At 38.7% G+C, this 27,125-nt stretch overlaps 1 protein-coding gene across 3 annotated transcripts in view; it reads right to left on the bottom strand.

Moving 5' to 3' along the window:
* The window catches only part of arhgef3 (Rho guanine nucleotide exchange factor (GEF) 3), a 175,024-nt gene that overhangs the window by 55,791 nt on the left and 92,108 nt on the right, over positions 1-27,125 (bottom strand). Inside the window, exon 1 of one of the 3 annotated variants that reach the window (XM_079808300.1) lies at positions 7,208-7,467. The exons of the other annotated variants lie outside the window; for them this stretch is intronic. Within the exon in view, the coding sequence (XP_079664426.1) occupies positions 7,208-7,381 (174 nt within the window). The 5' untranslated portion in view covers positions 7,382-7,467. Of the gene's footprint in view, positions 1-7,207; positions 7,468-27,125 lie in introns of those variants that run through there. 3 annotated transcript variants of the gene reach the window in all.

The following is a 27,125-nucleotide window of genomic DNA, read 5'->3' as shown; positions in this document are numbered from 1 at the left end:
GGATGAATTAGAGCGGAGACTGCGAGCCCGGCCTTGTCGTCCAACATCAGTGCCAGACCTCACAAATGCGCTTCTAGAAGAATGGTCTAAAATTCCCATAAACACACTCCTAAACCTTGTGGAAAGCTATCCCAGAGGAGTTGAAGCTGTTGTATAGCTGCAAAGGGTGGGCCAACTCCATATAAAACCCTACGGATTAAGAATGGGATGTCATTAAAGTTCATGTGCATGTAAAGGCAGGCAACCAGAAACGTTTGGCAATATAGTGTATATTATGTAAACACAAACTTTTATTTTGGATGTGATTAAACGCAATTAATCGACTTGACAGCGCTAATAGTAATATTGGGTGATTTTGTCTGGAAGCTATTTTCGCTATTAAATGAAATATGTCATTATTTCTCTTGACTCATTCTGTAACAAACCATATCAGTGAGTTCATTGTGATGCATCCTGGGATTCTCAGCAAGGAATAAAATGCTGCCTTAAGGTGTGGTCACATTTACCGTTGTGTGGCAAATTTAAAGGAATCTGCAAAAATTTCAAAAGGAATCTTCACGATCGGGAAAGATTTCCCCAAGCAGATGGTCCAGCCTTTGTGAAGACTTCAAAGTGCGCCAACTTTGGATCAACATATTAAACTGTCAAATATTATCCTTATATTATAATCCTTACTGTCACAAGCTGTAATCATTGCTTAACATGTTCATTATGTCTGCTTAACTGAATACATGTCTTTCATCGAGTTCAAGTTGGTCACGCAAATTCGCTGCGTTGACTAACAGAAAACTGCTTGTGTTGAAATTGACAGCAATTCATACTTTGCTACACCACTGACAATGGAACTTTATTACCCTTAAAAATTTGGCTAGTGCTAATGTGATTGCACCTTTAGAAACTGGCTAAATGAGGAATCTTAGAAGGCAGCATACATTGCTTTCCTTTGGGAACAGCTTTCATGTCTATGCCGCCGTAGAACGCTCTCTAGGAAGGCAGCTCACTAGGTTTTGGAACAGAGTGAATGACTTGAAGAACAAATATTATTACAGCATCCATAAAACTAAAAGCAGTTCTCATGGATGCCAGAAGTTCAGATCAGCCCATCACGGAATAGGTTCCATAATTAGCTCAAAGTGTTCATGCAGCTGTACAGCGCAATCTAAGAGAAGCTGCAGATGTGTTCAGAGGAGAGGTTTGAACTACAACCACTGTAATTTAGATGAAAGCATGAGGAGTGATGGTTAGACACACGTCTTTTGATGTGTTCTGTAAGAGGGACTCGCTTCTGTGGGAAAGCGTGCATCACAGCTGATCAGGGTGGAACGCCACCAAAACTGCAATTATTCCCCGGGTGTCCCAAAAGTAAGAGATCCTAAGAGATGTCCTGCAATGGGAATTAAAAAAAAGTTTGTAAATCTGAAGAGGTTTAACATGAAGTATTCATAACAATATTGATGTCTTAAAAAGTAAAATGTCATTCTTAAAAAAAAAGACTGTAAAAATAGGGCTCAAAAATCTGTAAATTTTCTGTATCGAGTTTTCACAGGTGTTTTACACGCATTTTGAAGTGTGCATCTCATTTTACTGTGTTTTAAGGTTGAAGGAAATGCCTGTAAACTTTTCTGCTAGGACATTATCCATTTTTCTAGGGATTGTTTTCTCTAGGAAATGTTTTTGCTGTGAGTGTTAACTGGACAAATCTGTCTGATTTATTTCTGTAAGTGATGGAAAATTTAATTTGAGTGAAAAAAAAAAAAAAAAACTACCTTGCAATTTCACATCATGGACAAATCAGTAAAACAGCTTTCCTTGCTGTCAATCATCCTATTGAAAACCACAAACTATTCCAGGGACAACAGCTAGAAGGACAGCGAGGATATTTAATTTCAGCCTCACAAATGAAACATATTTACACCTCATGACTGGTCATCTTACCCCTTCATTTATTCATTATTCTGTGCTGTTTTTTCCCTGTGTTGATGTATTTTAATGCTTATATCTATAAAATGATTGAGCAAAGCCAAACGGCAGAACATTCTGGCATTAAAGTGCCCTATTATGCTTTTTCAGATATTCCCAATCATACAGTGTGTGTTGTCTCCCCCCAAAAAATAATAGATTCTGAACTGCCTAAATGAGACGTCAGGAATTCCAGTCTTACTTCCGTAAACTTACATACATATCAATATAACACATTAGCGAACAAATCCTACTTTGACCCTCAAACACTGCTTGTTTGTGTTTTGTACATGTTGAGAAGACGCTGTTTCTGCTTTGAAAAAGCAAATTATCTTTGTAAACACTTCCAAAGGATGAGGATATACAACAGCAGTATAACCTTTTGAGTAATGGTTACTGCTTACATTTACAAAATGCTTATCCACTGGGAAAGTCCACTTCATTTGGACTGACTTGCTCCTCAGAATCACAACCTGTAAGTCTGATTAATTGTTGAATATATATACTGTAATTTTTACCGGGTGTTCAAAATACGTAGTTTTGTGTTTTATATTGTGTAGGTCTAACTCACATTATTACTGTCTTACTGAAATACTTCTGCCAATCAGCTGTGGGCCACGATTACTAGTGATGCACTGATCATGATTTTACATGACCGATTCCGATACCGATTTTTTTTCAAGAAAACTGGCCGATTCAGATACCGATTTCCGATTTTTTTCTTTCTTTTTTTACACAATAAAAGAATGAAAGTATACATGAACAAGATATTTATTTGGTATTTAACAGGCTAAATTGGCTTTTGGCTAATGAAAACAAGTCTGCAATCTAAAATTAACGGGAAATTGAATTGGAAATTAAAAGGCTGAAAGGTGAAATTAAAGGCAACAACTGCATATTCTGCAATCCAAAGATGTTACTTAAATCAGCATTTGTTTTTAAATTCAGTGTAAAGAAAAAAAGTCTTTACCAGTGAAATTAAATAAAACCAAAGTATATAATGTTCCAAAATGTTAAATCAAATAATGTTTAGTGCAACGAAAAAAACTAAGATGCTACAGCGGGTGCTTTTTAAATCAAATTAAGTCAATGTAATTTTAAGGTAAAATAAAAATGATCATCCTAGGCTACAGAACTGATAGTATTTCATTTCAAAAGTGCATGCATGTTCTTCTTTAGGCTACAAAAATAAGTATTTCGGCTTTGTCACAAGTTAGTTTCGTTCTCATCCAATCCAACACGTGAGAAGCTGAGATGAACAAACGCTCACTATCTACGCTTGTGCAGGGCGCGGAGAAGTAAGCTCGCGCAGGAAAGCGGCTGCATCCCTAACTATTACCTAAAACTGTGTCTATTAATGCAGATTATCTGTTGTTTTTACTACTTTGAGTATAGATAAAGGATGGAGATCTTTTTGCGAGCAAGAATTAATGTTACATTAGTCATTCACGTTAGTGCTCGGCTAACGCATGTGCTGTTATTGATACATTTAAATTATACAGTTGCCACATCTGCACCGCAATAAATTTGAAATATGCACATGGGTTTGTCAATTGACATGTCTGACCAATCAGAGCAGAGTAGACCAATCACAACAGACTGGGCCGCCTGACCAATCAGAGCAGAGTAGACCCATCACAACAGACTGGGTCGTGTGACCAATCAGAGCAGAGTAGACCAATCACAACAGACTGGGCCGTCTGACCAATCAGAGCAGAGTAGACCAATCACAACAGACTGGGTCATCTGACCAATCAGAGCAGAGTAGACCAATCACAACAGACTGGGCCATCTGACCAATCTTATGAAACAACTGATGGAGATTTGGTTCCTTGCCACTGTCGCCTTGGCTTGGCTTGCTCAGTAGGGGACACTACATTTTCAACTAAATATCCAAATAATTTTAATTACTAAACTAAATTAAATACATCAACTAAATTACTGATCTGCCCACATTGTCACTGTATGATAATTGAAATGAGCTGATGACATCACTGTTTTCTCCAGAGCGGCTGTACAGCCGAATCAAATTCTGTTGCATTATTTTTCTGTTTAACACTGTGAAGCTGCTTTGAAACAATCTGCATTGTAAAAAGCGCTATATAAATAAAGTTGATTTGACTTGACCAATCAGAGCAGAGTAGACCAATCACAACAGACTGAACCATCTGGGGTCCGTTTTTCGTACCTCGCTTAATACATATGAGATAATTTGACAGATCCCAGATCTTTTAATCGTGATTACTGATATCTGGCTAATTTGGTTCTTCAAACGAATTTGCAGATTGGATTAAAATATCTGGATTAAATGATCTAAGATTACGGAGCGTTCTTGTGTTCCCTGAAGAGGGCAGATGCATCGATACTCGAAACCACGATCAGCAATGCAACGATTGGCTGGCGTCAAGACAGCAACGTAATGACATCATATAACTAAAAAAGCCACCTGGCCAAAAAACTTGACAAATTACACAAGATGACTAGCCTCCTGTAACAGTGCCATTAGCTAGATCTAATATAACGTTAGTGACACCATTATATGAATAGGGTGGTCACTACAGTATTGCAGTTGTTCCCGTGCTCCATGTATCCCCTGTAATGTTAGTATTGTGTTGTCACGAACGCGCTCTGACTGTCACAGTAACAAATGAGCAGTGCCAGAGGTAATTCGGCGTCTTGTCTATCAGCTTCCAAAGTTTGTAACTCCTTGTCTGTGTATTCTGGCTCAAAACGATATGGTTCTGGATTTTGGTTTGATACAAAGTAAGAATCCTCTGACAATTCCTCAAAGTCAGCCATGCAACAGTCACGTTCGCTACCATCTTCCTAGTCACGTTGGTTTTGTTGACAGACATAACAGGGGGGCTTCTCCGGTCCTGCGAGCAAATCACTCCGCAGAAGTAGAGCAGTGCTGCGCCTTCTGAGAATATAGTCCCCAGTGTGTATACGTTTATAATATGGCTGTGTCTCATGTAGCATTGTTATTTGTACACACTGTGACTATACACATCACAACATGTAAATAGGAAAATGTTGGTGTTATTTTGTCACTTATTGAGCAGTAGGCTAGCTGGAGCAATGTACCTCCAGTCTTTGTGCTAAGGGATGAGAATGGTATGTATGGACTTATCTAACTCTGGGGGATACAGTGAATAAGCTAAAGTCCCAAATAAGTGGAGCGTTCCTTTAATTTCTTTTCGACTGAAGAAAGAAAGAAATGGACATCTTGGATGACATGGGGGTGAGTAAATTATCAGCAAAAGTTTATTTAAAAGTGAACAAATCCTTTAAGTCAATATGCAAAGATCAATGATGCCAATGTTTTCAATACAGCACTTTGTTTTTGCAGCACAGACCACTGACACCACGTGTTTATTTAGCCTATTCATAGTTTTCAAGTGACGTTATATTGTTACAAGAACACTAACCTGACAGAGTCGGTTGTGATGATGAGCGAATAAGCCACTGATTCAGCTGAATTTGAGTTGTTTGACTGATTCAGTCCATGATTCAGACCAAAGATTGCAATTGGGGTCTGATTCACCAACCAGTCAAAAGATTAAAAAAAACTAAAACACACACACACACACACACACACACACACACACACACACACACACAGACACAGACACAGACACAGACACAGACACAGACACAGACACAGACACAGACACAGACACAGACACAGACACAGACACAGACACAGACACACACACACACACACACACACACACACAGACACACACACACAGACACACACACACACACACACACACACACACACACACACACACACACACACACACACACACACACACACACACACACACACACACACACACACACACACACACACACACACACACACACACACACACACACACACACACACACACACACACACACACACACACACACACACACACACACACACACACACACACAGCTTCATATATGTGCAGTCAGCAGGCCAAAAGAAAGTTAACTTTCATTAACATCATCAGAAAGTGCACAAAACATCAGACCATGACTTTTAGGTCATTTTTTAATTTGTCCAGTCATTCTGATCACAACCAGACTCTTTGAGTCACTGTTTTAAACAAAGCTGTTCAGCTGACTTCACACTAAAATCGAAGTTTGTATGAGTCAAAAACAACAGGAGAGAAAGATAACAATATATCAGCAAACATATTGTGAGGATATTAGGCATGCACTCTTCTGGACACACAGCACAGCAAAAACAGAAAGCCCAGCACTGACCTACAGATGCAGAAACACACCAGAAGAAGCCAAACACCCCAGACTGACGTCTGCCACACACTCTGATGCCAAATCCAACTGAGAATGAAGTTAAATATCAGACAGGGCAATGACCAAATCAATGTGATTGTGATGAACACAGACATTTCAGGATTTTAGACAAGCAGCAACAAACCAGCCAACAGTATGAACTTTCTAAACAATATGAACGTTCTTCCAGTGTTCATAAAGCATACGTTCAAAGTTATCATGGTATTAATAACGTTCTCAAAATGTTGCCACAAAAACGTTATTTATACAGTAAATCATGTCATTCAGTCATTCATGGATGTTTGTTGAATGCTATAAACGTTGCTACTCGTTTCAGGATGAACGCAAGTAATGTCCCCATAATGTTGGCAAAATGATAAAATGGACAGTTCCCCTAATGTTTTTTGAAGAATGTGCAGATAAAATTTAGAGAGAAATAATGTTTCATAACTTAGTGGGAACGTTAGGGAAAGGTATTAAGAAACAAAATATTGGTCAGTAAGTTAACAATAAAACACACAAGTATATTGTTGATGATAGACAAAAACACAGCAAAAATAAAATCAATTATACGCTATTAAAGAAGAGCGTAAACAAATACACCTTTTTAAAAGCCACAAAAATGTAAAGTAGCCTAGCAAACTATTTGCCAAGTTTTATTATTCACCCTGAATAAATGCTTGCTCGTGAATTATAGGCTACGTGAATGTACATGTATATAGGCATTTATTATTATGGTTATACATAAATAAACAGTAATTAAAAAAATATATATTATTTTTGTATTTATAATAATAATTAGCCACTTAATATAACTCACTCACAGTAATAATATCCTCATAATATCCATTGGTAACACTTTATTTTACAGTGTCCTTGTTGTTACTTAAACTAAAGTGTAACCATGCTTTACTATCCTCACTCACAGTGCAGTTTAACAGAAGCGCGCGCGTCTCACCTCCTGCTCTCTGCGCGCGCCACCGCGGCGGCTGCTCGGCTCGTCCAGGCTACAGTCGGCTCGTGTGATCAGCAGGTATATCGGGTAATCCTTTGCCACCATGCCGACGCTGCGGTCTGTGGCGCGTGGAGAGTCGCACGCGGTGCCCGCCAGCTCTACGGACAACAGCGGCATCCTCGAGCGCTCGAGACTTCTGCGTCTGTTGCCTGCAAGCGCTTGAGTTGAGCGTGACGCGGGCGCGCGCAGGTAAAGTTCCACTCCAGCTGGGCGCGCAGCGTGAACGCGCACGGAGAGAACGATTTTCACTCAAACCCAAACCGCATCCGGGAGCTGATAAAGTTAAACTACTGCCCGAGGAGCTAAATAACGACTGGGGATTTATTTTTTTCCTCCATTAATATGAACTGTAATCAACTGATAGAGGGAATATTATTATGGATAAATAAAAACATAAAGGCAGCAGGCAGTTGAGTGAGACTTTTCTAAACTAGATAATTAATAAACTTTGATAAAGACCAATCATAATGCTGCATGCACATATAATTGTCATTGGCTGTTATATTTTTGAACGCTAAACATGAGGTCAATGGCCTGGGAGATTCTCATACTTTAAATATTAAACGGGGGTCCGGGAAAAAGTAGCCTAGTAAAAAAATGAATTATTTAATATATATATATTATATATATTATATATATTTTTTCCCATTCTTCTAGAAGCGCATTTGTGAGGTCAGGCACTGTTGTTGGAAGAGAAGGCCTGGCTCACAGTCTCTGCTCTAATTCATCCCAAAGGTGTTCTTCCATGTCTTTATGGACCTTGCTTTGTGCACTGGTGCGCAGTCATGTTGGAACAGGAAAGGGCCATCCACAAACTGTTCCCACAAAGTTGGGAGCATGAAATTGTTCAAAATGTCTTGGGATGCTGAAGCACTAAGAGTTCCTTTCACTGGAACTAAGGGGCCAAGGCCAACCCCTGAAAAACAACCCTACACCATAATCCCCCCTCCACCAAACTTTACACGTGGCACAATGCAGTCAGGCAAGTACCGTTCTCCTGGGAACTGCCAAACCCAGACTCGTCCATCGGATTGCCAGACAGAAAAGCGTGATTGGTCACTCTAGAGAACATGTCTCCACTGTTCTAGAGTCCAGTGGCGGCATGCTTTACACCCCTGCATCCGACACTTTGCATTGCGCTTGGTGATGTAAGGCTTGGATGCAGCTGCTCGGCCATGGAAACCCATTCCGGGAAGCTCTCTACGCACTGTTCGTGAGCTAATCTGAAGGCCACATGAAGTTTGGAGGTCTGTAGCTATTGACTCTGCAGAAAGTTGGCGACTTCTGCACACTGTGCGCCTCAGCATGTGCTTACCCCGCTCTGTGATTTTACGTGGCCTACCACTTTGTGGATGAGTTGCTGTTGTTCCCAATTGCTTCCACTTTGTTATAATACCACTAAAAGTTGACCGTAGAATATTTAGTAGTGAGGGAATTTCACGAATGCACAATATATAAGCAATGAATTATGTAAATATCATGAATTAAATGTAAATAAATAAATAAAAAATCTAACAGCAAATAGCCTACATAGTGAGTTGGGGAAAAAGTAATGTAATAGAAACAAAATATTTTCCAAATAATAAAAAATAAGATAAATTAAATAAATTATACAAATTTAAAATAAAAAATTAAATGAACAAAAAATATATTTACATTACATTTACATTTATGCATTTATCCAAAGCAACTTACATTGCATTCAAGGTACACATTTTTTACATTTTGTCAGTTCTTGCTTTCCCTGGGAATCGAACCCATGACCTTGGCGTTGTTAGTGCCATTGCTGCTCTATTGTTTGAGCTACAGGAAAGCTTTTTTGTATTTGTATATGTATTTACAATAATACATCTAACAGAACAAGGGGGTATTCCAGAAATGTGACATACCCGGGTATGTTTAAGAGTAAGTTAGCGGATAACCTCAACTTACGGTTCCAAAAACAGAGGTAACTTTCAGGGTATGTAAGTAACCATGGCAACTCACTCTCTGAATATAACCTGCTCCGGAGCAGTTTCCATGGTGAGTCATCGATTCGTTGCTCTGTTGAGAATGCCTTGTGTGTTAACCGGGAATATACTCTAAGTTGGCTGAACTTACTACATCAAACAGGTTTTCCCCTCTCAGTGAAGCATCCACTGAGTATCCTGTTGAAAGTGCCCTAGTGATTGGCGATTCTATTACACGGAACGTGAAAATAGAGACACCAGCCACCATAGTCACATGTTTACTGGGAGCCAGAGCGCCTGACATCAAAGCAAATTTAAAAGTGCTGGCTAAAGCTAATCGTAAATTTTCTAAGATTATTATTCACGTCGGCACTAATAATGTTCGACTTCACCAGTCGGAGATCACAAATATTAACATTAAAGAGGTGTGTGAACTTGCTAGTACGATGTCAAATGCAGTTTTTTGTTCTGGTCCGCTCCCTGTTAAAATTGATGTCCAACAAATAAACAATAAATATGCTGTTCTCAGCTCCAGTTTTCGTAATTTAGTGGCCCCTAGTGGTGACATTCCTATATTTAAGCAGAGCATGTGCTGTTCAGCCATTTTGTTTGTTTGAGAGGGTGCACAGATGATCCCCATCTCCAGCCACACTTTTATTCTTGGAAACGGCATAGTCTGTAAGTGTTTCCTTGATGTTTTTTGGTGTTTTGTCATAGATAATTTGTGTTGTATTTGGATGAGTGTACATGAACATAAGACTATCAGATACTCTTCAGCTTGTTGGATTCATGTTGTAATCTGGGTATTCATTGTTAAGAAACTTTCAATAATTGTGTGAACATTTGTATATTGAGGGAAATGTAAGCCGCTGTGGTGCAAATGGTAATGTTATGAATGCTATCCATATTTGAAAATTGATGTATCAGAAGATGTTTATGCTCAAAGTATTCTTGTAATTTCTTGTATTTTTTTCTATTGTTGTTTTTTCAGGTTCACACCGCTTCCATTAAATGCACTTGGATTCAGTTCTGTCTTAAAGTCTTTCTTGGAGGAGTGTTAAGCTTGCTGCATCGCTATGCCTGTGTACACATGGTGAGGGCAGTAAAATAGATATAATATAGATGAACAATTGATAAAGCTTGGGTTGCTGAATATTTGATCCCTTTCCCCAAAAGCGCTTATTGTTAATGATATCATTACAGATAATAATCTAGATGTGCTGTGTTTGACAGAAACCTGGCTAAAACCTGATGACTACATTACTTTAAATGAGTCCACTGCCCAAGATTATTGTTATAAACACGAGCCGCGTCTGAAAGGTAAAGGGGGAGGGGTTGCTGTAATTTATAATAATATCTTCAGTTTTACTCAGAAGTCTAGTTTCAAATATAATTCCTTCGAAGTTTTGGTGCTTTATGTAACGTTATGTGTACATGATAAAACCCGTTTAACATTTGTGTTAGCTACTGTATACAGGCCACCAGGGCACAATACAGACTTTATCAAAGAATTTGCTGATTTTCTATCAGAGTTAGTATTGGCCGTAGATAAATTACTAATTGTTGGTGATTTTAATATCCATGTAGACAACGAAAAAGACGCATTGGGATTAGCATTTAAAGACATTCTAAACTCTATTGGAGTTAGGCAACACGTGTTAGTACCCACTCATCGCCTTAATCATACTTTAGACCTAATATTGTCACATGGAATAAATGTTGGTACCGTTGAAATTCTGCAGCAGAGCGATGACATCTCAGAACATTACCTATTATCATCATGTATACTTAATTTAGCTAAGGTTGCAAAGGCGCCCCCTCGTTTTAGAAATGGCAGGACAATCACTGCCACCACTAAAAAAGATAGCTTTTTAAATAATCTTCCTCATCAGTATCATCTCCTCAGCATCCCAGATAGCTTAGAAGAACTTGATATTGCAACAGAAACTATTTACTCTCTCTTTTCCAGTACTTTAGACACAGTTGCTCCCCTGCACTTAAAGAAGATTAAAGAAAATAGTCCAACGCCGTGGTACAACGAGCACACCCGGGCCCTTAAAACAGCAGCCAGAAAAATGGAGCGCAGCTGGAAGAAAACAAAACTAGAGGTCTTTCGTAATTCGTGGAAAAAGCGCATGATTGCATACAGAAAGGCCGTAAAAACTGCTAGATCTGCTTATTTCTCGACTCTCTTGGAAGAAAACAAACACAACCCTAGGTATTTATTCTATACAGTAGCTAAATTAACCAAAAATAAAGCTTCAACTTCTGATGTTTGTAAACAGCACAGCAGTAATGAATTTATGAACTTCTTTACATGTAAGATTGATAATATTAGGAAGAAAATTTTAACCATGCAGCCGTCTACTACAGTATCACATCAGACAGAGCATTGTAGTGTCACTGAGGAAAAATTACACTCATTCACTGCTATAGGAGAAGAAGAATTGGCTAAACTCGTTAAATCATCAAAATCAACAACATGTATGCCTGACCCTGTACCGACTAGGCTATTAAAAGAGAGGCTACCAGAGGTCATAGATCCTCTTCTTAATATCATTAATTCATCTTTGTCATTAGGATATGTACCGAAAACTTTTAAGTTGGCTATTATTAAACCACTTATTAAAAAAACGCAACTTGATCCTACAGAATTAGTCAATTACAGGCCAATCTCAAATCTACCCTTTCTGTCAAAAATACTTGAAAAGGCGGTGTCTTCACAATTATGTTCCTTTTTAGAAAGCAATGGTATCTGTGAGGATTTCCAGTCAGGATTTAGACTGTATCATAGTACTGAGGCTGCTCTCATCAGAGTTACAAATTATTTACTCTTATCATCCGATCGTGGCTGTATCTCTCTATTAGTGTTACTCAATCTTAGCGCTGCATTCGATACTATCGACCACAACATTCTTTTGAATAGACTCGAAAATGATGTAGGCATTAGTGGAATTGCATTGGCATGGTTTAAATCATACCTATGTGACCGTTATCAGTTTGTAGCAGTAAATGAAGAGATGTCACACTGATCACAAGTTCAGTATGGAGTGCTAGGACCGTTGCTCTTCACCCTGTACATTCTACCACTGGGAGATATCATTAGGAAGCATGGCATTAGTTTTCATTGTTATGCTGACGATACTCAGTTCTATATTTCTTCACGCCCTGACGAAACTTACCAATTCACAAGATTAACAGAATGCATAGCTGATATAAAACATTGGATGACCAGTCATTTTCTGCAACTCAATTCAGAAAAAACAGAATTTTTAATTATTGGACAAAAAAGCTCCACAAGTAGTAACCTAGAATACTGTCTAACACTTGATGGCTGCTCTGTCAAGTCCTCGTCGTCAGTGAGGAACCTGGGTGTGCTCTTTGATACCAATCTTTCGTTTGAAAGCCACGTTTCTAGCATCTGTAAAACTGTATTCTACCATCTTAAAAATAGATCTAAATTACGGCACATGCTCTCAATGCAAAATGCTGAACAGTTAGTTCATGCATTCATGACCTCAAGGCTAGATTATTTTAATGCTCTAGAGGGTGGTTGCCCTGCTCGCTTAATAAACAAAACGCAGCAGCTCGAGTTCTTACTAGAACCAGGAAGTATGACCATATTAGCCCGGTTCTGTCAACACTGCACTGGCTCCCTATTAAACATTGCATACATTTTAAAATCTTGCTTATTACTTACAGAGCACTAAATGGTTTAGCTCCCCAGTACTTGAGCGAGCTCTTAACACATTATACTCCATCACGTCTACTGCGGTCTCAAAATTCTGGCCAGTTGATAATACAGAGAATATCGAAATCAACTGCAGGCGGTCGATCCTTTTCCTATTTAGCACCTAAACTCAGGAACAGTCTTCCTAGCACTGTTCGGGAAGCAGACAAATTCTGTCAGTTTAAATCTAGACTAAATACACATCTCTTTACTATGGCATACACATAAAATACTTTTTCAATTAAATGATTGTTAGGCTGCATTAACTAGGTCAGCCGGAACCGGGAACACTTCCCATAACACCTGATGTACTCGTTACATCATCAGAAGAATGGCATCTATGCTAATGATAGTCTCTCTGTTTTATCCCAAGGTTTACTGCAGTCAGCCGGATCCAGATCAGATGGTGGACCTGTGCCCAGACATGACCAACACATGACCCTGAAGTGTCTGCAGAGACCATGTCAATTAGACTCCCCCTAAAATTGCCTCATCGACACGGCATCCTCAATAAACCTGTCTCCGGCGTGATGACTCCAATTGTTCAAATATTACAATTTAATAATTGTTAAATCGATATGTCATCCTCAATAAACCCGTCTCCGGCTTGTTGCCTCCGATCTTTCGAATATTGCACTTTAATAATTGTTTAATCAATACGGAATCCTCAATAAACCCGTCTCCGGCGTGATGACTCCGATCTTTCGAATATTGCAATTTAATAATTGTTTAATCAATAAGGCATCCTCAATAAACCCGTCTCCGGCGTGATGACTCCGATATTTCGATTATTCCTATTTAATAATTATTTAATCGACACATCATCCTCAATAAACCCCTCTCCGGCGTGCTGCCGCCGATCTTACGAATATTCCGATCTATTATGACCTCTGACCTGTAAAGTTGCCAGAATAATAATCATACGCTGTTTGTTAATTGGCCAGAGGAGAACTGGCACCCCGACTGAGCCTGGTTTCTCCCAAGGTTTATTTTTCTCCATTAGGTCACCTAATGGGGTTTTGGTTTCCTTGCCACTGTCGCCTCTGGCTTGGCTTGCTCAGTTGGGGACACTACATTTTTCAACTAAATATCCAAATAAATCTAATTATTAAACTAAATTAACCATATAAACTAAGTTACTGATCTAATTTCTGTTCTAATGCACAAATTGTCACTGTATGGTAATTGAAATGAGCTGATGACATCACCGTTTTCTCCAGAACGGCTATACGGCTGAATAAAATTCTGTTGCATTATTTTCCTGTTTAACACTGTGAAGCTGCTTTGAAACAATCTGCATTGTTAAAAGCGCTATATAAATAAAGTTGACTTGACTCCCGGACTCGTTTTTGGAACCAGCATACCTTGAGTAAGCAAGGTTTGGGTTAATGAACTGTGAGTTCAAGGTATATGTGACGGTAAGTTAACCTTGCTTTCTGGAATACCCCCGGTAGAGTAGTGAGTAAGAAAAAAATAATAATGTAACATAATAGATGCTAAATATTTAACCAAATAATATTTTACATATATTTATCATAATTAATAATTTGGGTATGTTTTTAAATTTTTAGGATTATTATATTTCTGAGGCATCTTGAAAGGTAAGGGAATCCCCCATAAACGCTCAGTTTGACAGCTGTATTTGAACCTGATTTAGAGCCAGCATGCTGTATTATTCAATGTTTCACTGTTTCAGTGAGTAGCGGCAGGAAATCAGGCCCAGATTCACAGGTTTTGTTCGGTTCCTGCAATTGTGCAGCTATCAGTCAGGGGGAAGTGCAGCAACCACTCAGCTGAACCGCAGCCAAAGCACTGATGGTAAACAAACAGACGCCTTTGACGTTCACTCATCGAGGAGCCGCTCAAATAACCCCAAACAGCTCCTGAATGGTGGCGGACGACCCCTCCTTCTGACCTCTGGATATGTGCAGTTCATCAGTCCACAACCCATGCACGTGCCCAATAGACTGAACATGTTCGAGAACAAAGCTTAATTCTGTGGCTACCACCGTCGTCATTTATGACATCGTCATCAAGCATAAATGAAGTGACCTAGTTTTTGCAGATATAATTAAAGACAAAACCACAGGCTGAGGGTTTAATTACAAATATTAATACTTTAACTTCCTGAAATGAGCCGTATTCAAAGTTTCATAAAGGATATGTTAACCATCCTGAAAATGAAAAAAAAAATTCATAAATGCAGTTTGCAGCATTTGGCATCATCCTTCTAACTGTCATTGAAATTCTGTGTAAAACACTGAGTTTGTGCAGGAATCACATTTTGCAGATACAATTATCTGTTGTTTATAATTGTTGATATGGTAACACTCTGATCTTTTTTGTACACAGTTCTGTTAACTCACACAGAAACAAATAAGCTTTTGGCTGATTTTAATTGCAACTATTCCAAGGTGTGAGAGTACTAACAGACTTGATTCATTCTGGCTTTTATTATAAGCCATTACCAGAATCAATTATTTTGAATTTCATCACGACACATTATTAAAGCAAAAGGACCAAGTCTCTTTATGATATACAATACTATCATAATACTAGTAGATTGATTAGATGTATAGCACACTTACAAGTATACTAGATAGATTGGAAGTATAGCACACTTACAAGTATTTGCAGGTCAGAGGTCATAAGAGATCGGAGTATTCGAAAGATTGGAGGCAACACGCCGGAAAAGGGGGTTATTGAGGATGATGTGTCGATTAAATAATTATTAAATTGCAATATTCGAAAGATCTGAGTCATCACGCCGGAGACGGGTTTATTGAGGATGCCGTATTGATTAAACAATTATTAAATTGCAATATTCGAAAGATCGGAGGCAACACGCTGGAGACGGGTTTATTGAGGATGCCGTATTAATTAAAAAATTCTTAAAGTGCAATATTCGAAAGATCTGAGTCATCACGCTAGAGACATGTTTATTGAGGATGCCGTAACGATAAAAAAATTATTAAATTGCAATATTCGAAAGATTGGAGGCAACACGCCGGAGACAGGTTTATTGAGGATGACATATTGATTAAACAATTATTAAATTGCAATACTAGATTGATTAGAAGTATAGCACACTTACAAGTATACTTGATTGATTAGACTTACAAGTATACTAGATTGATTGGAAGTATAGCACACTTACAAGTATACTGGATTGATTAGACTTACAAGTATACTGGATTGATTAGACTTACAAGTATACTAGATTGGTTGAAAGTATAGCACACAAGTATACTAGATTGATGGGAAGTATAGCACACTTATACTAGATTGATTAGACTTACAAGTAAACTAGATTGATTAGAAGTATAGCACACTTACTAGTATACTATATTGATTAGACGTATATCACACAAGTATACTAGATTGATTAGAAGTATATTACAAGTATATTAGATTGATTAGAAGTATAGCACACTTACAAGTATACTTGATTGATTAGACTTACAAATATACTAGATTGATTGGAAGTATAGCACACTTACAAGTATACTAGATTGATTAGACTTACAAGTATACTAGATTGATTGGAAGTATAGCACACTTACAAGTATACTAGATTGATTAGACTTACAAGTATACTAGATTGATGGGAAGTATAGCACACTTACAAGTATACTAGATTGATTAGACTTACAAGTATACTAGATTGATTGGAAGTATAGCACACTTACAAGTATACTACATTGATTAGACTTACAAGTATACTAGATTGATTGGAAGTATAGCACACTTACAAGTATACTAGATTGATGGGAAGTATAGCACACTTACAAATATACTAGATTGATTAGACTTACAAGTAAACTAGATTGATTAGAAGTATAGCACACTTACTAGTATACTAGATTGATTAGACAAGTACAACCCCAAATCAGAAAAAGTTGGGACAGTATGGAAAACGCAAATAAAAAAAGAGAAGTGATTTCACAAGAGAACCACTTGTGTCTGCGTATGCTTGGAGGGAGTTACAAGTATACTAGATTGATTGGAAGTATAGCACACTTACAAGTATACTAGATTGATTAGACTTACAAGTATACTAGATTGATGGGAAGTATAGCACACTTACAAGTATACTAGATTGATTAGACTTAAAAGTAAACTAGATTGATTAGAAGAACATCTTTCATAAATGTGTGATGGGAATTAATTAAGGAACTTGATATATACAAATTTGTGTAAAGATTTTATAAATTTATTTAGGTAAGATGCATTTGTGTGAGCATTTGGGGAAATATTTATGCTGTTACTTGTGCATTTATGAATTTTGTATTGAATTTACGAATCAGATTTTATAAATGTGAATTGTGCTGTGCATTTATGAATTTTGTTTTGTAAATGAATTATTTTTGAGGCTGATCCGGCTCCATAGATTAGACGTATAGCACACTTACAAGTAAACTACTAGTAGATTGATTAGAAGTATAGCACACTTACACATATACTAGATTGATTAAAAGTATAGCACACTAACAAGTAAACTACTAGTAGATTGATTAGAATTAGCACATTTACAATATTTTTGTAAGGGATTCTAAATATCTGAGTTTCTTTCATCCATTGAACACACACACACAAAATAATGTTTAGCTGGACGTCTTTGCTGCTCTTTTCTCACGGTGACCAGGGACTGTCTAGTTCTAAGAAGGAAAAATCACCATAAAAGCATGGAAAACATGACTTGTGTACTACATTCTTTGTGTAACATGATTTTAACAGGCTAAAGCAACCTTGAAAAGGGACAACTTAAGTTTTAGGGCCTGTCCACACAGAGACGCGTATCGCTGTATACGTATACATTTTTTTATCGTATTGGTGTTTCGTCCACACGGATCTGGCGTTTTGGGAGACTGAAACCGCTATTTTTTGAAACCGGGTCCTAAAGTGGATAAATCTGAAAACGACACCCTTGCGGTTTCGTGTATACAGCCAATCCGTATATTTTGTGAAACGGTGATGTCATCACACCACGTCCTGCGCGGGGAAGACTAGAAGGAATACAACTATGGGCACTGGGCATGCGCAGATCGATACTGCGTTATTTAATTACTGTATTTGCATTATTGTAAGGGTATGTTTAGGGTTGGGGTAGGTGTATGCGTTAATAAAACACATCTGGTAAGTAGCAAATTTATTTATTGTTATTTTATTGTGAGATTTTACCTCACCTCCGACTGTTGCCGTACCCCTTCTAGCCACAACTCTTCTTCTCCGTTTTTAGTGTATTTCTGTGGCAGAATTACAGTGCCACATACTGGCCTGGCATGTATACTACATCTTTTTGAGCCGTTTTCATGCTCTCGTGTGTATGCAGATATTTCTTGAAACGAGGAAAAAAAAAAGATTGGATAGGGAAAGTTCTGGCTTCGTGTGGACATGGCCTTATTCGTCACGACATGAAACTTCAAATGAAGGAAGAGAGTACAGGAAAAACCCCTGATGTCCCACAATATTACAGAGAAAATATCATGAGGTGAGACTTCAAGTGAAGACTTCAACCTTTCGAGTTGTTCCTGTTCATATGAATGTTTCTTATGTTCCTCCAGGTGTTTTACTGACTCTTCGAACGTCTTGATTTTACTATAACAGCAGTTTACATGTTAGTGTGCTGCACAGATTGAATAAAGTTTTTTCCATGGAACGATCCTGACACAAATGACTCTTGATGACCAGTGGATCTGACAACATCACAGCACACAGTCATCATCACACTTATTTTGCTTCAGTTAATAAAGTAAACCATCCTGCTCCACTGTGTTGTCCAGCACAGCCGATGACGAGGATGACAGTAAAATAAAAATCTCAAGGTGTTCATTTAAATGTCTGGGGTAATGACACTTTTGGTAAGCAGGGTCTCTCAGCAAACTTGGGAGTGTAAATTAAACTTGTTGCTCAACTGATCTCCTTACTAAAAAGCCCATTCCTAGATCTCTGATATTTTGTTCTCTAGATAGGCTATTGCTGGTGTCAGGTAGTGGCTGTATTGAGTTCATGATGATGAGGAAAATCCAACAGAAACACTTTATTTTACAATAAACTATAGTAAAATAACAGCAAAACACATCCACATAAAAATAAACGACACCAAACAACTGAATGAACTTAAGGCATATACACAAAGGAGGATAATCAACAGAACAGGGATCTGGGCCCGTATTCATAAAGAATCTTAATGCAAAGAGTAGCTCCTAGTGACAAAATTCTAAGAAAATTCTTAGAAATGTGGGCGTTTACTCTTAAAATTAACAAAAAAATCCTAGTAAAGAAAAAAGTAATTCAGAAAGCATCTTAACCCTTAAAAGAGGTCTTAAAGTCAAATTTGTTAGGAGCACGGACGAGGACTTTTAAGAGGCTTAAGAGTTTCTTTAGCAGCGGAGAAAATGGCAGAAAGACGAAGAGGGAGAAGAAATGTGTAGCAGACAATGGATAACAGTGACTTAATCAGACGCTATAGATTAGATCATGTTTGTTGCATTAAAACCAACTTTCAAACCACCAATTAAATAGACATACCAGCAATCAGTGGAATTGGAAAGAGTGGAACAATGTTTATAATTCTAAGCCAATCAAATACCTTATAGGAAATTAACAGCATGGTAAATAATAAAAGGATTTATATACACTGAAAAAAATGATTTGTTGAATTTACTAAAAAATGTTATCGTAAGTGGTCGCAATCAATTTATTTGATCTCAATTTAAACAAAAACACATGCAATTCCCATTAAACCAATTCATTTTTTAAAGGGGTGGTAAACCACGATTTCACTATTCTAACTTTAGCTAGCGTGTAATGTTGCTGCTTGAGCATAAACACCATCTGCAAAGTTACAACGTTCAAAGTTTAAAGCAAAGGGAGATATTTGCTTTTAAAGAAATCCATTTCTAAGGACTACAGCAAACGGCCAGCAGGCGACTACACACATTCCTCCAGGGTTGGTGACATCAACAGGCTCAATATTTACATAAACCCCTCCTCCGAGAATATTAAATATGGGGGGTGAGGCCATTTTGTATCGCGGCGCTGTTGTGGTATAGTTAGGCTGGAGTGTTGTTGCCGCAATGCCGACGAAACGCTGTTATTTTCATCAGGATTGCAGGTCTGGGGTACTTGCTTTGTTCAGCCTTCATAGGGACGGGGGTGCGTTGCAGAGCATTTAACATACAGCATGTTATATGCACATTTGTGTTTGAGACTGAGGGGAACAGGCGCGTGCGGGGCTCCTGCAGCAGATTTCACAGAGGAAAACTTCCACAAACTTCGCGAGTTCAATACAGGATATGCACAACGTCAGCTGCGTGAGAGAAACACGGCCAGTGTGAATCATGCACGACGCGCGGGGCTCCCTCCCGCAGCAGATTTCACGGAGGAAAACTTCCACAAACTTCGCGAGTTCAATACAGGATATGCACAACGGCTTGTCCTGAAAGCTGGATTTACAAACAGAAGCTGTTTACGGGCCACAACCTGTAAGTCTGATTTATTTTTCATCGATCACATCATGTAATACATTGTACGTTGTAGCAAGGAAGACGACAACGCTGTTCTGCAAACCAGTCTGTTAAATGCTCATTCATACTTAACGTTATCCGACGAACACCTAACGTTACAAACACTAACGTTAAAATCTCAACAGCGAACTTGGCATTAGTGTAAATTATTCTTTGATTAGAGCTTTTATGTATTGTTTATCTACAGGCATGCTAAACATGGTTCTGTGTGTGATTTGGCTACTAGCAAAGCCAATGTTTTGGGTTAATAGTTCTTGCGACAGATATTTGGCTATAATCGTTCTAAAAATACAAAAGTAACAGTGCCATTCAGTAGCGATCACTATAGACCCGCAGTCTTTACTCTTGAGGAATGAACAGGTTCTGCTCGATCATCTTCACTAAAATGTTCTGGGTCTGATTCGGGCTCAGATTGGTATGGTTTTGACACCATTGTTTCTAATACTGACCAAAGCACAGCCTCCAGGTAAGGGGCGTGACGTTTCCGATAAACGTGCACTAGGCGGTTAGTGAATCAGAACACACTGGGCCAGCTAACCAATCTGAGCCCATCGCGTATTTTTGAGGGACTGGCTTCATACAACCCGGAAAGCATCAGACCGTTTTACAAGGAGGGACAGAGCAGTGTAGAATAAAGGTCAAATATATGAAAAATAATGCAATTTTTTTTTAAACGAAGCATGAACTCATGTTACAGTGCACCCCACAAACACAATCAAGCCTTCAAAAGAATGTGTTTTACCACCCCTTTAAAATTAAAATAAAAAAAATAAATTTCAATTATTTAAACGAGCACAAATTAATTATGCTTAATTTAATTTTTCAGTGTACATTTATATATTGTGTGTGTGTGTGTGTGTGGGTGAGAGAGAACGGTAAAATAGGACAATTTGCGCTTGTAAATTCAAAGTGAAGGCTTAGAATAGATCCTATACTTAAAAGCACTCCTTTTTTCTCCTTTTTGGACAACCAACCAATCACAGTCTTCAAAAGACAGTGTCATACGTAGCAACGGGGTCAGCCCCGCCTCTTCACTAAGATAAAAGTTTTTGTATTTTCTTTGCTCAGAGTTGCTCTCAGATCGGTCCCGAATAGCTCTTAAGCTAAGACTCCTACGTAAAAGTTTTTAAGCTAAATTAGGAGTTTTCTGAGAGGACTCTTAGAATCTTTATGAATACGGGCCCTGGTGTGCAACTCATTAATAACCATGGAAACAAACAATGACAGGGACCTCAGGCAAACAGGAACAGAACAAAATCAAACTAAGGCCACATCCACCCCATGACAACACCGTTTCACAAAATATACGGATTGGCTGTACACACAAAAATGCAAGGGTGTCGGTCTTAGATTTATCCACTCTGGGACCTGGTTTCAAAAAATACCGGTTTCAGGCTCCTAAAACGGCGGATCCGTCTGGACGAAACGCTGATATGATACACAATATTTACATATACAGCTAAACGCGTCTCCGTGCGGACAGGGCCTAAATGGTGACGTCATGCACATTACGTGTTCAGTCTAGACGCATAGATCCCTATCATACACTGGAAATGAATGCGCCATTGACCAACACAAACCTGGCGACTATAGGCGGGTACACAACGTGCATACACTCTGCTTATTACACACACAGGGATGCACAGCAGCACACAAACATTTTTTAAATATTAAAAATAAAAGGATTCCTCTCTGGAGAAGCGTTCAGTCTTTTCGCTTGCAAATTCCACCATGTAAATAGCGAATCCGCCATGGTGCAAGCACAACTGTCTTTTAAAGGGAATGGGAGATGAGACTCTGATTGGTTTTTTGCACATTACACCCAAAACACACCCATGACTCATTAAGAGAATAGGGACAACACTTTTGGACCATGAGTCTGGCACGCTGACCGTTTTGTTTCCATCGTTAAACTAGCAAAAGTGGTTTCGGACACGCCCTAAGTGCACCTGCACCATGAGCTTCAGACCATATGCTCAGATCATTAAAATTGGGCCCAGAGACTCTTTCACCTAGATATCATCATGTCTGTTCCCCGAATTAGTAAATACAAAAAAACTCCCAAACCCATTTAAGAGTCAAAATGTAACTGATGTTCAACAAATAAAAATAACTTATTGTAAATGATATGATTAACAATGATATGATTTAAAAAACGCAACTTGATCCGCAGAATTAGTCAATTACAGGCCGATCTCCAATCTACCCTTTCTGTCAGAGATACTAGAAAACGCAGTGTCCTCACAACTATGATCCTTCAGAATTTAGACCATATCATAGTACTGAGACCGCTCTCATTAGAGTTACAAATGATTTGCTCTTATCATCCGATCGTGGTTGTATCTCTCTATTAGTATTGCTCGATCTTAGCGCTGCATTCAATACTATCGACCACAACATTATTTTGAATAGACTCGAAAATTATTTTGGCATTAGTGGAGTTGCATTAGCATGGTTTAAATCATACTTATCTGACAGTCATCAGTTTTTAGCAGTAAATGAAGAGATGTCATACCGATCACAAGTTCAGTATGGAGTACTGCAAGTCTCAGTGCTAGGCCCGTTGCTTTTCACCCTGTACATGCTACCACTGAGAGATATCATTAGGAAGCATGGCGTTAGTTTTCACTGTTATGCTGATGATACTCAGCTCTATATTCTTCGCACCCTGACAAAACTTAATTCACAAAATGAACAATGCATAGAAGATATAAAAAATTGGATGACCAGTAATTTCCTACTACTTAATTCTGAAAAAAAAAAACCCGAAAAAAAACAGAGACCCTAATGATTGGATCCAAAACGGTGCACGTAGTAACCTAGAATACTCGCTAACACTTGATGGCTGCTCTGTCAAGACTTCATCATCAATTAGGAACCTGGGTGTGCTCTTTGATACCAATCTTTCATTTGAAAGCCATGTTTCTAGCATCTGTAAAACCGCATTCTTAAAAATATATCTAAATTACGACATATGCTCTCAATGCAAAATGCTGAACAGTTAGTTCATGACCTCAATGCTAGATTATTGTAATGCTCTACTGGGTGGTTGTCCCGCACGTACGCTTAATAAACAAACTTCAGATTGTCCAAAACGCAGCAGCTAGAGTTCTTACTAGAACCAGGAAGTATGACCATATTAGCCCAGTTCTGTCAACACTGCATTGGCTCCCTATTAAACATTGTAGGCTATACATTTTTAAATTTGGGGAACAAATCCTATAACGACTGATGTACTCATTACATCATAAGAAGAATGTCATCTACACTAATATTAGTCTCTCTGTTTATCCCGAGATTTACAGTAGTCTGCCGGATCCAGGCTGTATCCAGATCAGATTGTGGACCTGCACCTAGACATGACCACAACTTGGAGTGTCAGCAGAGACCATGTCAACTTGACTCTCCCCTGTGAAGGCCTCATAGACATGACAAAAGTTTTTTCAAGACTCTGTACAGATGAAAACGTTATCAATATGATTCCCCCTCACACGGATCAGCAGAAACTACTAAAAACACTGTATTATGCATGCCAGACAAGTAATTGGATATGTAATTTTGTAAAGAAAAACTATGCGCATGCATACATACATATTCAAACGCGCATGCCTATAGACTGAACACGTAATACACATGTGCATGCCGTCACTGTTTTTTACAGATTCACGTTTTTGAAGTTTACACGGAGAGGATTACATTTTCAACTAAAACACAATTAAACTAACAGAACTAAACATAACCCTGACTGCTGGGATCCGTCCTTCCATTTCTATGGGATTCTTTTGGTCCACCAAGTGAAATATGGTCATTTACAAAATAAATACCACACAGCGAATAAAGAAATACACAGGATTAGAGGTTATAAAGCTGTATTTCAGTTTAGTTTTTGTTGAATTTGTACTGACATAGGCAGCATGTCAAAGTTATTTTTTATGGAGCCTCCTATAAAATCATTACGCCATAAAAGTAGGTAATGAAACACCATGCACTTTATAATCTGTTGTAGAATTGAAAATGATAATAATAATAATTTCTTATCAGAAGAACCATTTGGACTTCCTAAAGACAAAGAGATGCCGAAGGCCTGTAGGCCAAAATGGGTCACATCTTTACAGTGGGGAAGTTGTAATTATTTGATTGGTCAGTTTGAATCTCTCATGTTTGGGTTTAGTCACATGGTCAAAAAAGGGATAAAAGAAGATTGTAACTTGCTCTGGCTCTTGATTCTCTCTCTCTCACCTCTGGGCCTGCTTTTTGGCTTTTCTCTTCTTTGCTCTCTTCTTCTCTTTGTCTCTTTCTCTCTACACTTTCTCTCTCTCTCTTTTTCTATCCCTCAGGTAACATTCTATTCATGCTGGGTACGATTAATGGTATAAGTTTTTATCATCTCATACATCTATTATGTAACTATTTTAAGTGTAAACATAACCAGATGTTGTCATCAAATTCTTTCTATTATAAATGATGTGCTATTTTTGATTCGGTATTGACTTTGAAGTGCTACCTATTGCAATACAATATAGTCACATTATAGCAACGCTCTCCCACATATTTTGCTATTGTAACTGCGCTTATTTCCGTTGTTGGTATACGTTGCAATGGGTGGTAATAGACGAGAAATGACAGTTTTCTACAATCTTGCTGATAATGTTTCTTTAGTCGTTCGGCAACCCTGCAGCCTGAACCACTGTAGGCGATCCACCCTTACACTGTATGTTGTTTTCATCTGATCAAAGACAGAATCAAAACTCAAGCTATCATCACTCCATTCCTGTGGCATGAAAGACCCTCTAAAGATGACCACCAACGTGATGGCGATAGTGTTACGATCCTTTAAACTTCTGAAAATGGCCAAACATCTTTGATGTGAGAGACTGAAAATCTCTGATGCTCACTCTGCTTTTTAAAGCATTGGCCTTTATTCTGTCCCTAATTGGAAATAACATAAACATGATACACATGCATCCAATTTGCTCTCGAACTTCAGAAATAAAAAAACATGCTTTCTCAGTGTTGACAGCGACTGGGCTTAGAATGAGTTTAATAGCGACAGGTGGAAGTGCATAATTTCCTGTGACATTTTACTGATGGACCATTGTGCGGAAAAATAGATCATAGAGGAAGTGTGCACGAAGAAAACATTTCAATTGAGCTGAATCCTATAGAAACTGGTGGCCCAGAAGAAATCAGAGATTGGTACATGATTATTGGAATGTTTTTTGAAAAGTAGGGCACAGACGGTTTTCAGAGGACGACAACATTTGCTAAAAAGGTTTCAGCTTTATAGAATGCCCTGCAAAGGGTGCTGTAAATGTCACTTCTGTAGTCCCCACCTGAAGAGTTTCTCAATCTAGGTCAGCAGATATTGTTTTTGTGTCAACCATAGGTCAGTGTCATATGATGTTGGATCTTTAATGTCAGCATGGAAATGATTTTGCATTCCTGCTTTGACCATGAAATGAGCAAAAGGGACAGTTATACACTCTGTTGCCAAAAGTTTTGGGACGCCTGCCTTTACATGTACATGAACTTTAATGACAACCCATTCTTAATCCGTATGGTTTAATATGGAGTTGGCCCACCCTTTGCAGCTATAACAGCTTCAACTCTTCTGGGAAGGCTTTCCACAAGGTTTAGGAGTGTGTTTATGGGAATTTTTGACCATTCTTCTTGAAGTGCATTTGTGAGGTCAGGCACTGATGTTGGACGAGAAGGCCTGGCTCACTGTCTCCACTCTAATTCATCCCAAAGGTGTTCAATCAGGTTGAGGTCAGGACTCTGCAGGCCAGTCAAGTTCCTCCACACCAAACTCACTCATCCATGTCTTTATGGACCTTGCTTTGTGCACTGATGGGCAGTCATGTTGGAACAGGAAGGGGCCATCCCCAAACTGTTCCCACAAAGTTGAGAGCATGAAATTGTGCAAAATGTCTTGGTATGCTGAAGCATTAAGAGTTCCTTTCACTGGATCTAAGGGCCCAAGCCCAACCCCTGAAAAACAACCACACACCATAATCCCCCTCCACCAAACTTTACACTTGACTTAACACAATGCAGTCAGGTAAGTACCGTTCTCCTGGAAAACCGCCAAACCCAGACTCGTCCATCGGATTGCCAGACAGAGAACATGTCTCCACTGCTCTAGAGTCAAGTGGCGGCGTGCTTTACACCACAGCATCCCCCGCTTTGCATTGCACTTGTTGTAAGGTTGTTGCTGCACTTGTTGCTGCTTGGCCATGGAAACCCATTCCATTAAGCTCTCTACGCACTGTTCTTGAGCTAATCTGAAGGCCACACAAAGTTTGGAGGTATGTAGCTATTGACTCTGCAGATAGTTGGTGATTTCTGCGCACTGTGCGCCTCAGCATGCGCTGACTGAATGGTTTTACTTGGCCTACCACTTCGTGGCTGAGTTGCTGTTGTTCCCAATTGCTTCCACTTTGTTCAAATACCACTAACAGTTGACCAAAGAATATTTAGTACTGTGGAAATTTGACCAATGGACTTATTGCACAGGTGGCAACCTATCATGATACCACGCTTGAATTCACTGACCTTTTATACATCTGTGGCCATGGAAGTGATTGCAACACCTGATTTCAATGATTTGGAGGGGTGTCCCAATACTATGGCCGTTCATGTCGAGTGCGATG

Source organism: Gobio gobio (genome assembly GCF_949357685.1).
Source record: "Gobio gobio genome assembly, chromosome: 24".
In the NCBI taxonomy this organism is placed as follows: Eukaryota; Metazoa; Chordata; class Actinopteri; order Cypriniformes; family Gobionidae; genus Gobio; species Gobio gobio.
Note: the sequence above shows the minus strand (reverse complement) of the source record. Positions and strands in the feature narration are given on the sequence as shown.